This window comes from Haliotis asinina, chromosome 3 (genome assembly GCF_037392515.1).
Source record: "Haliotis asinina isolate JCU_RB_2024 chromosome 3, JCU_Hal_asi_v2, whole genome shotgun sequence".
NCBI classification, from domain to species: Eukaryota; Metazoa; Mollusca; class Gastropoda; order Lepetellida; family Haliotidae; genus Haliotis; species Haliotis asinina.
The window spans coordinates 23,565,200-23,580,440 of NC_090282.1; the positions used below are offsets into that span (position 1 = coordinate 23,565,200).

The 15,241-nt window shown below is 39.4% G+C and overlaps 1 protein-coding gene across 1 annotated transcript; it reads right to left on the minus strand.

Moving 5' to 3' along the window:
* Positions 1-802: 802 nt before the first annotated feature.
* Positions 803-14,208, minus strand: LOC137277703 (cylicin-1-like). The gene is made up of 12 exons (XM_067809582.1): positions 13,869-14,208; positions 10,177-10,259; positions 8,955-9,182; positions 8,578-8,652; positions 7,805-7,924; positions 6,575-6,707; positions 5,694-5,848; positions 4,663-4,779; positions 3,719-3,766; positions 2,668-2,712; positions 2,083-2,370; positions 803-1,473 (listed from the first exon to the last, which is right to left on the minus strand). The coding sequence occupies exons 1-12, from the start codon at positions 14,119-14,121 to the stop codon at positions 1,450-1,452; spliced, it is 1,569 nt and encodes a 522-aa protein (XP_067665683.1). The 5' UTR covers positions 14,122-14,208; the 3' UTR covers positions 803-1,449.
* Between the last annotated feature and the right edge of the window lie 1,033 nt (positions 14,209-15,241).

Here is a 15,241-nt window from a genome sequence, read left to right on the forward strand (position 1 = left end):
TGGTGGCTGCATTTATTTTATACAAGATTGAGAGAAGAGATTGTTAAGAGAAAGTGAGTCAACTGGACACTCTGAATTTATGTGGTAACTAGGGACGCTTCCATTACTCCTGCGAAGAGTTCAGCCTTAGTGTTTAAGGCTGATCTAAGTTAAGGTTGTTTTGAACAACGGAACACTGAGCTTGACATGCAACAATCCTTAGACATTACAACATAAGGTTGGGACTGCTCTTTCCTGCACAAGGTTAGGTGAGTAAAGTATTTCACTCATGTTCCTCATTATGGCTACATGTGCAGACAAGCTGGTTTTATAGTGCAAGCTCACTGAGATACCACGTAGGTGTGGATACCCCACTCAGGCTCAAGCAACCCCTCCCTTACCGATTAATGCTGAGAGCCAGATTGGGAACAATAAGTACCACATTTTAACATTTAGCTTGATGTGACTGGGGATCAAACCCATGACCTTCCCCTCTCCAGGTTGCCGCTCTAACCACCACACCAGAGGGAGTTTATTACTGAACAAGTGTAGTCAAGGCCAAGGACTGTAGGGTATTAAGATGAGAGAGCTTTGAAGCCTGAGCAAGCATCGTAGCATGCCGTATTGGGCTGCTTTGTGTAAGCACAATAGGTTACAAAAAAATCATACTTAGATAGTACTGAGGGTACTAGTACTTTTTAGCACCAATCATGATGTAAATCCAGGGTTAGGGTTTCTTTGCATCATGGTAGCTATGCCCCTGTGAGCTGCCACGATCTGTGTAGTCTGTCATGTACACTAGCATCATGACAGATTTTAATAATGTCAACTGAATGGATTCATTTATTTAGTCAAAGCAATGAAGTTTAATTCATTACATATGCTTTCATTTCCTCAAACCAAAAATAACTATTGACATATTTATATCATATTGTAAACACTCAGTTTCAAATGTCTGGATTAAGACAGTCATGGAAACAGATGAGTCCAGTATACATTGAGTGAGTAAATTTAGTTTTACGCCCCTTTTAGCAACATTCCAGCAATATCAGGACATGGGACACCAGACAATGGGCTTCACACATTGTACACGTGTGGGGAACAAAACCTGTTTCTTCGGTGTGATGAGCCAACACTTTAACCACTACGCTACCCTACATTAATTGACCTCAATGAAAGAGAGGCAGGGTTAACATGAAAGACAAAACAAAAGAAATCTTACATAATAGTTTGCTTTATACCAAACTGACATGAAAGGTTTTATGTATGTACAGATGAATGCTCCATACAGCTGTTAGTGAAGACACAGCACTTCCTTTTCAGCTCACTGGGCAACAGGCACATGAATACTTCTCTTGGAGGCTGGCAAAACGAGATTTTGGCACTCGATTTCGATTAACCTCACTTCTGAAGTTACAGTTCTCATCAACCACAGGCTGTTTGGTCATCAACGCCATTATCTTTCTTCTTTTAGTTCTTGTCCCCGTTGGTACCCTTTAAAAAAACAAAATGGTAAACACTCCAGGAAATAATGCATCACCAACGTCTGGTGTGTATAGAGTTTATAGACTGGTAAGGAGCTGAAACAATCCACTGAGGCAAATATGACTTTCAAAAGTTACATCAAGTGAAATAACAAAATATTATAACAAAATATAATATTTGACACGTGTGGACCATGTTGACAGTGTTAATATATCACAGACTGACCAATGACGACATTACATCAAATTAAATGTTGACTACTATCCTAACTGGGTTGGATATAATCAGTTTTGCTTATCTGATTTTGTTGAATTAAAGTAATGTCACTTCACTTTTTAAAAATACAATGAATATTTAAATTCTAGTGATCACAGACTGAAATGGAGAATGAATAAGATTCAATTCACCCAATATTCAAATCCTACAAGACAAGTCATGAATATTCTGACGCCAATACACTGAAAGATTAGTAAAATGTCAACATTCATGTTATTGAGTCATTGAACTGATGGGTGGTCAACAGAGCAAGAAGTAAATAAAGCCAACTATTTGCTATGGAATCAATTTATACCCACCAAGCATGCACTCGCCATACAAAACTGGTCATGGAGAAATTACCTTTTTACTACCATTTGTGGGGGTTTTGGTTTCCGATTTTTTATCTCCATTCGCCACTTGATTATTCTTTGGATCTGGCTTCTTATCTCCAACTTCAGGGGGTGCAGATTTAGTGTCTGTGGCCTTTTTGGATCCTGATGACATGTTAGGCTTGGACTCTTGAGGTGCAGAGTTTTCTTTCCCAGCGGGGTGTTTGGGTGTACTGCACTTAAGAGCAGAGGGCTTGCTGTTGGACTTCGGGGGAGATCGGACAGAAACTTGTGCAGCTTTAAGCGGAGAGGCTTTAGCCTGTAATGGACATTAATGCCAAAGCAAATGAAGAGTGAGTGAGTTTAGTTCTGTATCCCACTCCAACAGACGCTGTCAGATTAACATCATTAAGGAGACTTAACTGTGTATTTCTTCCTGCAGTGTTATGATCATGGTGATGAAATCAAAAGGTTATCTTTGGTAAACCACTGATATTCAATGATGCTCATTTATCTTTCATAACAGATTAATCCAAACACTTAATACTGTGTATCAGTTCAACTTCAGCAACTTTCAGATATATTTTCACAATTTTCTTCATTAAAATGTACAAACCTGTCCTTTGGCATGAGAGGAGTCGACGCCTTTAGCGGTTTCGGGCTTTGGAAAGACAGTAATAAGAAACATTTCATTCCATAATTTTATATAACAAATAATTATTTTATATCATCCCGAAAATAAACAAATGAGTTACTGAGTTTAGTTTTACGCTGCATTCAGCAACATTCAAGCTAATATCGCGGCGGTCTGTAAATAACTGAATCTGACCAGACAATCCATTAATTAACAGTAGGAGCATCGATCACACAGTTGGAAACCAATGACATGTGTCGACCATGTCAGCGAGCCTGACCACCTGATCCCCTTAGTCGCCTTTTACAACAAGCATAGTAACCTTATGGCAAACATTGATTGCTATAGGCCTATTGTAACCCAGACCTTCAGACAAAGGAACAAATCTCAGTATTATTAAAGTGTACCAAACAAATGCTGTAAGACTAACAAAGATGGACATCACATAACATCCAACCGTAGAATTTGGGCCCATGGTGACCAGAATAGTTTTGTAAAAACCTTACCAATGAAATCACATGATTATGCATTCTCTTCCCACAGAGGTTACTTGTCATATCTTCCTACGAACCTCTGTTCTAATATGGCCATATTTCGCGGTTCTCATAAAATCCCCTAGCGGCAAAAAATGGCAGCAGATTTATCTCCCTTTTTTTCTGTCCAATCAGAACACGTATTACATTGATCTAGATTCAACTTGACAAATGCTAGCAATGTGGAGAAACAAATACGACATGACTGAGTTCTGTCTAGAAAAAAACATTTGAGTGTCGCGCTCAGCAAGAGGTTCTAGTGTTCACGATGCATCCGGAAATTACCAAGATCTTGTGAACGATCACTTTTGAAACAAGGTCGCTGATTGCACAACTAAATCTAATTGCCTCCAATCACAAGTCTTGAACACTCGCACCATGAAAGGGTCATATTAGGACAGAGGTTTGTAGGAAGATAAGACAAGTAACCTCTGTGGGAAGAGAATGATGATTATACAGCTTTATCAAAATTGTAACTGTGATGTTTCCTGGAAACTAACCTTGTTCTCTTTGCCTTCGTCTTTGCCATTGCTTTTACTGGACTGAGACTGGACCGAGAAAATTACAACAAACTTTCCTTAAGAAAAAACATTGACAGTCGGGACAGATCTAGTGTGGTTTTGATACTGCATCCAAGATAACTGAAGTTGTACAGTAATGTGAAGGAGTAAAGAGGTTGGTTTTATGTTGTTTTCAGAAAAAGTTCCATAGAGACAAATCAAAATAGGGACATCAGAACCCATGTGGGGGAAATCAAGCCAAGACGGATGTTTTAACTACGAGGCTATGCCACGGAGCCTCCTTGTCAGTACTGACATATGGATGAAATGAGCTATCACATACTAGTACACTTGCAGCCAAACAACTTCTGGATAAGACCTGAAAAGGTTGATGGGATGTAGAGTGAGTGAGTGAGTTTAGTTTTACGCCACACTCAGCAATATTCCAGCTATATGGCGGCGGTCTGTAAATAATCAAGTCTGGAACAGACAATCCAGTGATCAACAACATGAGCATCGATCTGCGCAATTGGGAACCGATGTGTCAACCAAGTCAGCGAGCCTGACCACCCAATCCCGTTAGTCGCCTCTTACGACAAGCACAGTCGCCCTTTATGGCAAGCATGGGTTGCTGAAGGCCTATTCTACCCCAGGACCTTCACGGGTGGATGGGATGTAGAAGTTGACCAATATGTTCAAGATTGTCTAATGAACTATTGCCCACCTCATGCCCAACATTTGAGATACCATGCTTTGGTTTCACTTCGATTTCACATTATTTCACTGAATGCAAAGTCAAACAACCTGAACTCAGGAAAACAAATTTTGAAACAATCCGTAACTTGGACAAAATGCTCATTTTCCTTATTTTGCCTCTCATGGACGATTTGAAATCCTATCTATATCATTGCATAATGTGGAATAAGGAAGCACTTTGTACTTACCTTGGTACGGGTTTTCACTTGGATGGTGCCACCTATAGTAGTCTCGAACTCAATGTCACTCTCTGTATCCCCCTCTCTGTACTCCTCACTGTCTGTGCTGTTCCCGCTCTGACTTGGCTGAAGACAGGACACAGTATAGTATCAGCTACATGGAGCTGCAGCTATGTGTTGCCAGTACCAGCTTTTCCGACGGCAATGTGTAAGAAGTACTTTAATCGTGACAGCATTAATGATTTTATGTCTGTTTTGGCTGGTCACACATTTGACATTTAAGCTAGTTTACATAACACACGTTGGCCTGGCATGTTTCTACAAAGCATGGAAGCGCTGGACTGTAATAAAATGCTAACCTAAAACAATTTTCTCTTCCCTCATGTTGACATAAGGCAAAGTGAATACTGCCAGGCATTTGATGAGAGTTTGTTGTTTAATGTTTGTTGTTTAATGTTTTATTTCACAAATATTATCTGAAAAGTTCAGAACAGATAATCTGTAAGGATGATCAACAACATGCCATGACAAGTCCCATAAAACTTACTCAAGTGAGTGCTTTAATTGTTATAACACAGCATGTTCATTTCTTCAAAGGTTCATTCACATATCTTCCTCCTTATGTGAATACATACGCCCTTTTACTTACACAATAGACCACATTGTGATTGTTCATGAAAAACTGTATTTATGGATGGAAGAGTGAGTTTCGTTTTATGCCGCACACAGCAATATCCTAGCTACATGGCAGCAGTCTGTAAATAATCATGTCTAGACCAGACAATCCAGTGATTAACAGCAGGAGCATCGATATGCACAAATGGGAACATATGACATGTGTCAACCAAGTCGGTCAACCTGACCATCTGATCCCGTCAGTCGCCCCTTATGACAAGCATAGGTTGTTGAAGGCCTATTCTACACTGGAACCACACAGGTCTATGGGTGGAAGTGTTTAGGACTGTGGTATACACAAAACAAACATCTTAAGAAATGATGGTGGCATGATAAGGTTCGTGTCACAGCCAGGAATCACATACCTTAAAATCTGGATCCTCATCACTGACATATTTGTCAAGGTCTATGTTGTTGAGATCTTCAGTCTCGGAATCAGATTCAGACTCTGACAGAATGTCTTCGTATTTGCGCTTCTTCTCTTCATCCTCTGCCTTGTTTGGGCTGGTCACCAACTGCCCTGTAACAGTCTCCTGCATATTAACAGGGTATGAAATAAGTCAGGCTGATAACCTAAAAATGTTGCCATACCAAGACGGATTTAACCAGGCCAGACAGTCAAAATAATATTACTTGGAACATATTTTCTAAAATATTTACCAGACCACTGGCCATAAATTTAGACTGCTGGTCAGAAATCTAGCCCATCTTGTGCAGTTACTAGGGCCCTATTTCACACACTGACATTAACCCTCAATGAGATAGAGTGAACCTCTGTAGATAAGGAAATCCTGCAAGTCTGCGAAACTGTTAACTGGAAATATCTGGGGGCAGGGACCAACCATTTGGTAATCAGTGGCAGGTTGTTGTTGGTTGTTGTTGTCTACTACAGCAATATTCCAGCTATGTGGCAGCAGGTTTGTAACTCATTAATATGGGGAATAGAGTCCTCACAGCAAGCAGATTACACGAGTACAGTCTTGACCTGGCACCCTGTGATAATAATCTGTTTCGTAAAAGACAATTTGCCAATGATGAAGTCAGGGCTGCAACAGAAGCTTGGTTTCAGGACCAGTCAAAAACTTCTCCATGGCATCAGTGGAGTATCTCTTATAGTTATCCCAATAACTGTGCGGTGTTGAACTTTCACTACAAGCGGCATAGCTGTTTCACAACAGGTAGTGATTTCTCTTTTGTATTTCCGCTAAGAACATAATGAGTATATGGTAAGAAGTAAATATCAAACCTTTGCTGTGTCCGCTAATATCGATATGAAACTTGCGTCTTAGTCCTGGCATCAGTTCTGCCAGACCAAAGTAGTTAATGGTCCTCTGAAACTTGCTTAGTAATCCAGATTTTATCTTCTTTCGTGGTGAGACCTATCACAAAAACAAAAGCCCACTAAAACCACATCTTTCATAATTTAAGTTTAATATAAATCTACAGAGTGTAAATAATAATAGGCAAAAACTTACATAAACCCATGGTGAAAATATGATGTTGACTACATACAAGAAGAGTCATCAGAAGATGACATATCCCCCCCAGCCCCCACATAGTTGAAAGGATAAATCATCTAACAGTTACTTGATGGTTTTTTAGACTAAGTTTGAATCGTTTCCAAGGAAATCATGAAAAACATGAATGCCATATATCCGTAAACAGCAAAAGGTACCACTTCAAGATCTGTCTCATATATCTGCCAAGATCTGTTGAAAGATATGAAATGGTTTTCCAGTGGTGCTCCCATTTTGAGAGTAAGTCCAAAACGTTTCCATGGAAATTGAGAAAATATGAAATCACAAAAACCTGTAAATAGCGAAAGGCACCACTTGCAGAAAAATACTGAATGGTTTTTAGGATATGCTCCGGAAATGAAGCCCACCCCACCATTAGACTAGACCTAAACGTTCCATGGAAAAAAATAAAAATGCCAAAAATCTGTTAATAGCAAAAAGCACAACCATAGGTTCAGATTATTATATCTTTCAATTTTGGTCTGAAAATATTGAACAGTTTTTGAGTTCTGCGCAGGAAACAAAATAATTACAGACAGATGGACAGACAAGACGTCAGCTATATGCCCCTGCATTACATGCCGGGGAAATAACAATATACTGCATGTTTATTAAGCATAAAATGCTATTTCACCCTTACCTAAGCAATTACTTGGAGGAATGGGGCCCTGAGCACTACAATCACTTTAAACAACGGGGCCTTGAACAGTACGATCACTGAGGGATGGGGCCCAGAGCACTACACGGAGAACGACAATCACTTTGAGGGATGGGGCGCTTAGCACAACGATCAGTTTGAGGAATGGGCCCCCGAGCACTATGATCACTTTGAGGAATGTGGCCCTGAGCACTATCATCACTATGATGGGGCCCACCAGAGCTAGTTCTTATGATGAACATGAGATACTGAGCACCCAGTATGCCAACAGGGTCATTCTGTCACAAGAAATTTCATCTACCTTTCTCCTTGACTGTATTTCACTCTGCTTTTCTGGAGACAGGCAGCCATTCTTCTTGGAGTGGTCAGGTGCGTCTGCCATGTCATGGAGGTAGGACTGGACACCTTGCATTAAATAGACCTACAAAGATGGTACCAGTACATAAAACTATTCATGTGTTCACATGGCATGTCAAACTTCAAACTGATACCAGGGATTGGGAAAGAGAACTTTGACAATGGGCCTTTTTCAGGATTATTAGCCATTTTCTGAATTTAGAATGGGCCATTGCCCTGCTGTCAACAGTAAACTTCAAAATTTTAATGGGCCATTTTTCATTTTCATGTGCAAAATGGCCCATGGCCCCTGCCTTTCCTAATCCCTGTGATACATGTGCCAGTAAATGGCCAGAGGCCCAAGACTGATCTGCTGGATCAACTTGATGGAAAGAGATGGGAATAACAACAAAACTTAAGCAAGGGGCAGAACTCAACACTTGCCTACCAGTCGGGGACTAGTACAAATTTCTAAAAGTCCTCATCGTCTCAAAAAGAGCATCATAATATGAGTTCTAATATGCACCTACTTCAAACACCAAGTTGGGAAAATTCATGTCATTCGTTATTTGTCAGATAATAAAGGCCAGTGTGAGTAAACAGGGAAAGAATAAACAAAAAATTAAATGTCTTAAACATTATTAATAATAGTCCTACTGTAAGTGAAAGACATGTTCGGAAAGGACTCAAATTAACTAAACATGAATATAAACGATTATTAAATGAAATCGGCCTTACCAGAAGTTCCAATGGTTTTGTCATGATAACAAGTACTCTGAACATGATACCCTTCTTATTGCCTTTCTCACATTTCTGAAAAAAAAAAAAAAAGAAAAAAAGAGAAATGACATTTTCAACAGGTTAAAAAATCTTACATGTGCAAATCATATTCCAGCAATATTCCTTAACATTCTACTTTCATGACAAAGTTGTTTAGTTCATTATACCTAACAGGCAACATGGCTGTATGATCCCCAGGGAGTTGAAAAAGTGTCAGAAAGTGCGTTTTATGACCAGGGATAGTAATGTACATACATGAGCAGGCATTGTGCCTGAATGTGCGCACCATAAAAGCAGAGTATTACTATTACTATTACTATCTACCGTTTTTCTACCTCAGTGTGTTCCTTGCTGATGACAGTACTGGTTCCATTCTGTCCACTCTTGGCTTCTATTTGTCTGTTTTTCCTCAAGTCTGGTCTCAACAAGAACAGCACTGCCTCACTCACTCCACAAGCTCGATCTAAGGACCACATAACCACCTGACCGGGCAGAGAGCATAGCAGGATACCGACCTTCCTCTGGACAAAGCCTCTAACACGGCGCTTCCCACGGTGTAGCATCTGTAAACACAGACATACACAGGCTTTAGTGAAATGAGTTAAATCAACCGGATATAAGTTGCATGTGATTACCTCTGAACTTAAGGAAATTCAGAACAAAACAATCTCAGATGACAAATTAACACAGGTATTAACTCAGGGTTCAGTTTCTACTTTATGTCAAACTGAGCTCTGAACTCTGAAGAATCTGAGCTCTGAAGAATCTTATGCATGGATAACTTAACACACAAAGTGCAGTGCAAATGGGGTTGCAGAACGTAGAGAATAGGACTAGTCTTCTTGAATGTGAGCAAAGGTTCGCAACATACTTCCCTCACTTCGGAACAAAAAATATTTTACATGTCAAAATAAAATATCGCCACCATCAAAAGTACACTTCCATTTCCTCACTTGGATGTGCTCTCAGATGTGCTCTATCATGTACCTGTTGGAATTTGCCTTTTCTGTTGTTTCTATTTTTCGTAACATTCTTACATAAAAACATTTCTGGCGTAATGGGCAAATGAAGCAGGGGAGGTAACTGAAAGCATGTCGTGGAGGGTGGGTCAATTTTGAAATTCTCTTGCCTTGCCTTTTTGGATCCTGGGGCCATATAAATACAATTCAACGTCGTGGTAAACGACATCATTGCTACAAGATGCCTCAGCTAACAGGAAATTCCTGCCATCTTCCTTCAGTGAGTGAGTGAGTTTTATGCCATACTCAGCACTATTCAAGCTATTATAGTCATGAATGCTTAAGCCTTATATCACTTAAATGTCAGTGATTAACACTAATTTGTAAACTATAACTGATATGATCTTGCAAACTCAGTTTCAGTGAAATTCGAGCCTTCAGACATTTATGGGTAACTCGGACTGTTGTCTAAATTGGACTTTTTAGTCAGTCCCAAGCCAGTCTGAATTAGAGTGTACTGTAGTAAACAAAAAGAAGCACATAACATGATCAAAGCATTCCAGTGCTCTTGTTTTTTCACTCTATTCACATATTTTACCTTTCTTGTTGTCACTATTACAGCGGACCACGTCTGTGTCACTTTCACAGCAGCTGCAGCATATAATGAGTCGACCCTCGGCACTACATATATAGAAAATGAAAAACAAACAAACCCAATTACATCTGCCAACAATTTAATTTTCCCTAATCTTGTATTTTCATACAACAAAGTCACGTAGTCACACAAGTAATGGGATTCACACACTGTTCCCATGTGGGGAAATTGAACCAAGATCTTCAGTGGGATTAGTGAATGCCTTAACCACAAGGCTACCCCACCGCCCTAATATTGCTATGGGTGAAACAATATACCAGAGTATTTGTATAACTGAGGTATTTTGCCTTTGGTTCAGTATACTGTCACATAGTCCAAACGTTTGGTATGTTCAGTTTCTTGTCATTTTAGCAACCTTTGAAAAGTCGTTATAAAATCGACATGTATTTCGCTGCTAGACCACCTCAATTTTCCAGGAGGTAAGTTCTCATATAAAGAACCAAAATGGAACCAAAGGCCTTGTACCTCAATATGTACTGTAACCTAGTAAGAGCATACCAATTCACCCCTAAATATTGCATGAAGACATCTACCACGAACAAGTCTGTTCCACGCAATGCTGACAAATCATGATCCATAAAGAAACAGATAACCAGTCATACAATGAAAGCATCTAATGAAAACTAAAAGACTGATCATAAAAAATTAATAAACAAGTCAAATGTGATCCACACGTAATCCAAATCTTGTAGCGTCATCCACATGATTCCAATATGCATTGGGAAGGTTACGAAGGATTGTCCCACTCTTTGATAAGCACCGCTACGTTCCAGTAGTTGCCTAAATTTTTCGGACACATTGTTGTAAGAAAAGCCAGATTTATAGACGTCAACTTCTTTTCTTTCACAAGATGAAGGAGCAAGCATAAGCTCTGAAACCTCGGGTTATCCACAATAAAGAAGTTGTCATCCATAAATCTGGCTTTTCTTATGCTTTCCACTTCTAAATGACCTTCAAACATTTTCACATTGTTGTGTGCATTAAGTTGGTGATCTGCAGGTGGTTCCACATGGTTGTGCAGTCCAAACAATGGTCTCCTAGTCAAATAAGGTATGATCTATAGTGTCAAAGTGATGACACCCCGCTAAATGTCAGTGACTAAATGTAGTTTCACACCAATTTTAGCAATATTCCAGCAATATCATGACAGGGGGACACCAGAAATGGGCTTCACACTTGGTACCCATGGGTATGGGAACTCAAACCCAGGGCCCACTTGCACAAAACGATCTTAGAGCTACAATTATTCTAAATCCTTAAGATAGCGATCTTAGGCTTCGGCTACAATCGCCACCCACTTGCACAAAGCGATTGTAACCTAAGATCATTGTAAGTTACAATCAAAACTTACAATTGGTCGGAACCAATTGTAAGGAGCTAAGATCATTGTAGTCAGTAGCAAAATGGCGTTCAAGTTGTCAGTTTCACGCAAATAATTAGCTTTGCACTTGGGGATTGTTTTTATATTGCATAAAACTGTATGATTCACCTCGACACTTCAACAACACAAAGAATGCAACATCGATTTAACAAGTGAAATATTGTTATTTGAGGTAGTGAACAACATCATTATCGAGTCGATATCATAGACTACAATTCTCACCCGATTCAGTGTTGGAAAAAGTATGAACACCATACCTTTTGATAAACAAGGAAAGGATAGTAAGGAAAGGTGTCTGCATGCAACTAGCAGTGGCCATGACCTTTTCAATAACTCAAGGGCAGCTAATCTTATTTTTTACGCAAGATGGGAGTGGTTTCCCTTTGCATATTATACTTGTATATAATACAAGTATTCTTCAAATGGGAAAATTACACTTGCGGGGGTATGTGAAATTTGCATAAAATGTTTTTTTAACAAAACGAAAAAATAATTATCAACAAAATAGCCTAAAGTAATTAATATACGGTGGATGAGCATTCAACAACACATACAACACACACGAAATAATAATGTTTTCATATTTCCCTATCATGAATTTTCCAGAACTCCCCCACAGTCATGTCACACTTTCAAATCTTTACAAATCTAATGCTTGTGGGATATATTTGGGATTTTATTCCAGATAACACTGAGATGCCAAACTATGTTCAACTGACAGCCACTGACAAATCATGGTACATTTAGGTGGAAATTTAATTTATGTGCTATCTTTTAATTCCATGATTATTAGGTCAATAACTCAAGACCCAGTTTGTTAACGTATTTGTTTGTATTTCAATACTTGCATAAAACATGATATTTCTGTGGTTGCAGTATCACGTTTAGTTCATAAAAAATTAGAATGTAGAAAAATTAGAGAATAACCCCTGAGGTACGAGTGATTATACATGTTACCTTCCACGTTATCGCTTCCTTCTTCAACGTTATCAATTCCTTCAAAGATCTGTGGGTTGGGGTTTTTGGGGGGTGGGTTTGGTTTGGTTTGATGAAAAATCTGCAAGGTGCGATTAATTAAGGGATGTCATTTGCGTGCAGCAACCAGTGCCACGTTTTTTTGCGCAGCATGCTATGTGCACTTGAAGACAACTGTAGACAGGAGTCGAGTTTAAGAAATTTCTACCTCCAACGTTGAAGAGTTCGATCTTAGTTAAGATTGCGATCTTAAATCCATGCTGTCTTAAGATCGTGTTTGTGCAAGTGGATTATAGCAATTGTACGGTGATTGCAAAGTTGATTGTAGGGGTCTAAGATTGATTGTAACTAAGATTGCTCTGTGCAAGCGGGCCCAGGTCTTCAAAGTGATGAGCAAATACTTCAGCCACATGGCTACCCCACCACCCCTAATGATTTGAAATCAGACATCAATATGGATTGCATACTAACCATCCTGATAGCGCTAACTACTTCGCAATGTCTCATTTGTCCAAGTTGCAGGCACATCTGGGCATCTGTCCTTGTAGTTGGGCATTAAATTGATATCAAACACTTCATGCCAATGCTTGTCAAGAAACAGATCCTGTTACCTGATCATTTTGGCCTTGAATAGGTAAAAATTCGGCTGGTACCAATCAAAAGCCAAAATTACAAATTGACATGCATACCTGACCCTAAATATACATTCGATAAACTAGAATAGGTAAGAAAAACAATTAAGTTATTCCAGTGTTGGAAAATTACACTGTGAAAGGTGGAAATATTTTTTTCTATGTAAACAGAGGGTGGTAGGGGCGGAACTCTTTCCGAAATGTGTATAGTACATGTTCATATGACTTGGCATTTATAATACGTTTTGTTTATGAAATGTCATGCTATTATGATATACATATTATTAGGCCCTGCAGACACATACTGAAGCTAGTTATCTAATGACGTTTCCAACAATTTGATGGCAATGCTGTAGTTGTTTAATAACACTCTATTTGCTATCAGTCTTAATTTCATAACATGTGAAGCTGTACCTGTGCAAACTAGGACAATAGCTTTCTTTCACTTACATGGTCACTTTTTGCAACACGTACCACAATGAGATCAATACAGGTAAATTTTTCAAAATGATACATTGTAGCTAGTTTTGTAAAAACATGAAAGGTTTTGCTCAACCTTTTAAAGGTGGGAATATACAGATTGGTTGAAAACTTGACTGTTGAATATACAGAGTTTCCCTTGTCATGTAAAGCAGATCGTGTCTCACCGATTATCTTCGACCTCAACCTCAACGGCAATTCTTGAGTCAAATATGAAACGCGCTTCTTGGCAATGAAGAAAAGTCGCTCGCATCGACTCAAATGTCTGTCGAGCAAGGGACTCTTTCTCTTGATGATGCCATAGAGGGTGGCGACAAAGCAGAGCAGTGGAATGGCAAGCACTCGCTCCACAAACCCCGGCCTTTCGGGTAGCTTGTGGTGAAAATTAGGACTCACACTTTCAGGTCCTACCGACGACATCGCTCACTTTGTGAGTCCAACTCGCGGGAGGAGGGGAACTAACACGTGCGTGTCACGCCGACTTGTTTTGCATGGGCGAATCTATTCGAGCAAGGGGTGCAAATGGAAGGTGATAAGTTCAAACGCTACACAGCGCGTGATCCAAATGAATTGTTTTATAAAAGTATGTATTTCTACACCTTTTACAGGTTTTACTCTCCTTGAATGAGATCAATAGCTTTCAACATGACAAAGGTTACTCGAACAAAAATGACAGCACCGCCCCATTTTGGTAATGGTATCGTTATTTGTCGTCACAATATTTCGCGGGAATTTTAATGTTGACACAGACAATTGCTTCCAGTTGGGGAAGTTGATGCGCCTGTGTGGGACATGAATTTAGATGGTCCTGCAGATGTATGCTTTAGTATGTTGATATTGAGACGAGGGACTATGTACATTCGACTGGCTACTGCGCATTGTCTGGAAGACAGACCCAGATTCCCGAAAATACTCCAGATAATAGATCTTTAGGAAGACTTAATAGTCTTCAAGAATTCACTTTGTCTGTCTCACAGTCACTGAACCAGATTTCCCAATGTTTTGAGTCTCCATTGGGTTCCTTTTAAATTGAAATGAGTTTGGTTGTTACCATCTGTTTTATATTCAAGCTTTTGGGACCGTTCATACGATGATGATTTTATGGAGTAGCATACATGTACTATGTGAATGACCCACCCCCTAAATTTTACGCCCATCCCTGCTTGTCATGTAAAAATCAACAATGCCCCTACTCCCCGCTCCAGATAATGTGTACAACATTGATGAGAACACATCCCGAATCATCACCACCACACCTAGCCATAGATTATGAACGGACCCTTTAGCCCAGAATCCACAATATCAGGGATACTCTACAACAGGGATAGGTCACTCGCTTGCTTTCTTTACCATTTGTACTAATTAATGTGTGTCTCGTTATGCTCCGACGCACACAATGACTTGGCTCGTCTATATAGCCTCCCTGGTTTAACAGAACTTCAACCAGTATATTGTATCGGTCGGAATTTTACAATGAATGAATGAATGAAGAGCAAGAATTATGTGATTGAATGAAAGAAACACAACAAAAGAAAGAAGT

Excerpts from the sequence above, each read along its gene's own strand:
- LOC137277703 (XM_067809582.1), bottom strand. The coding sequence starts at position 14,121 with ATGTCGTCGGTAGGACCTGAAAGTGTGAGTCCTAATTTTCACCACAAG. Across the intron at positions 6,708-7,804 it reads AAATACAGTCAAGGAGAAAG|GTCTCACCACGAAAGAAGAT; the intron begins GTAGATGAAATT and ends TTTTTGTGATAG. Across the intron at positions 2,713-3,718 it reads ACGAAGGCAAAGAGAACAAG|CCCGAAACCGCTAAAGGCGT; the intron begins GTTAGTTTCCAG and ends GTCTTTCCAAAG.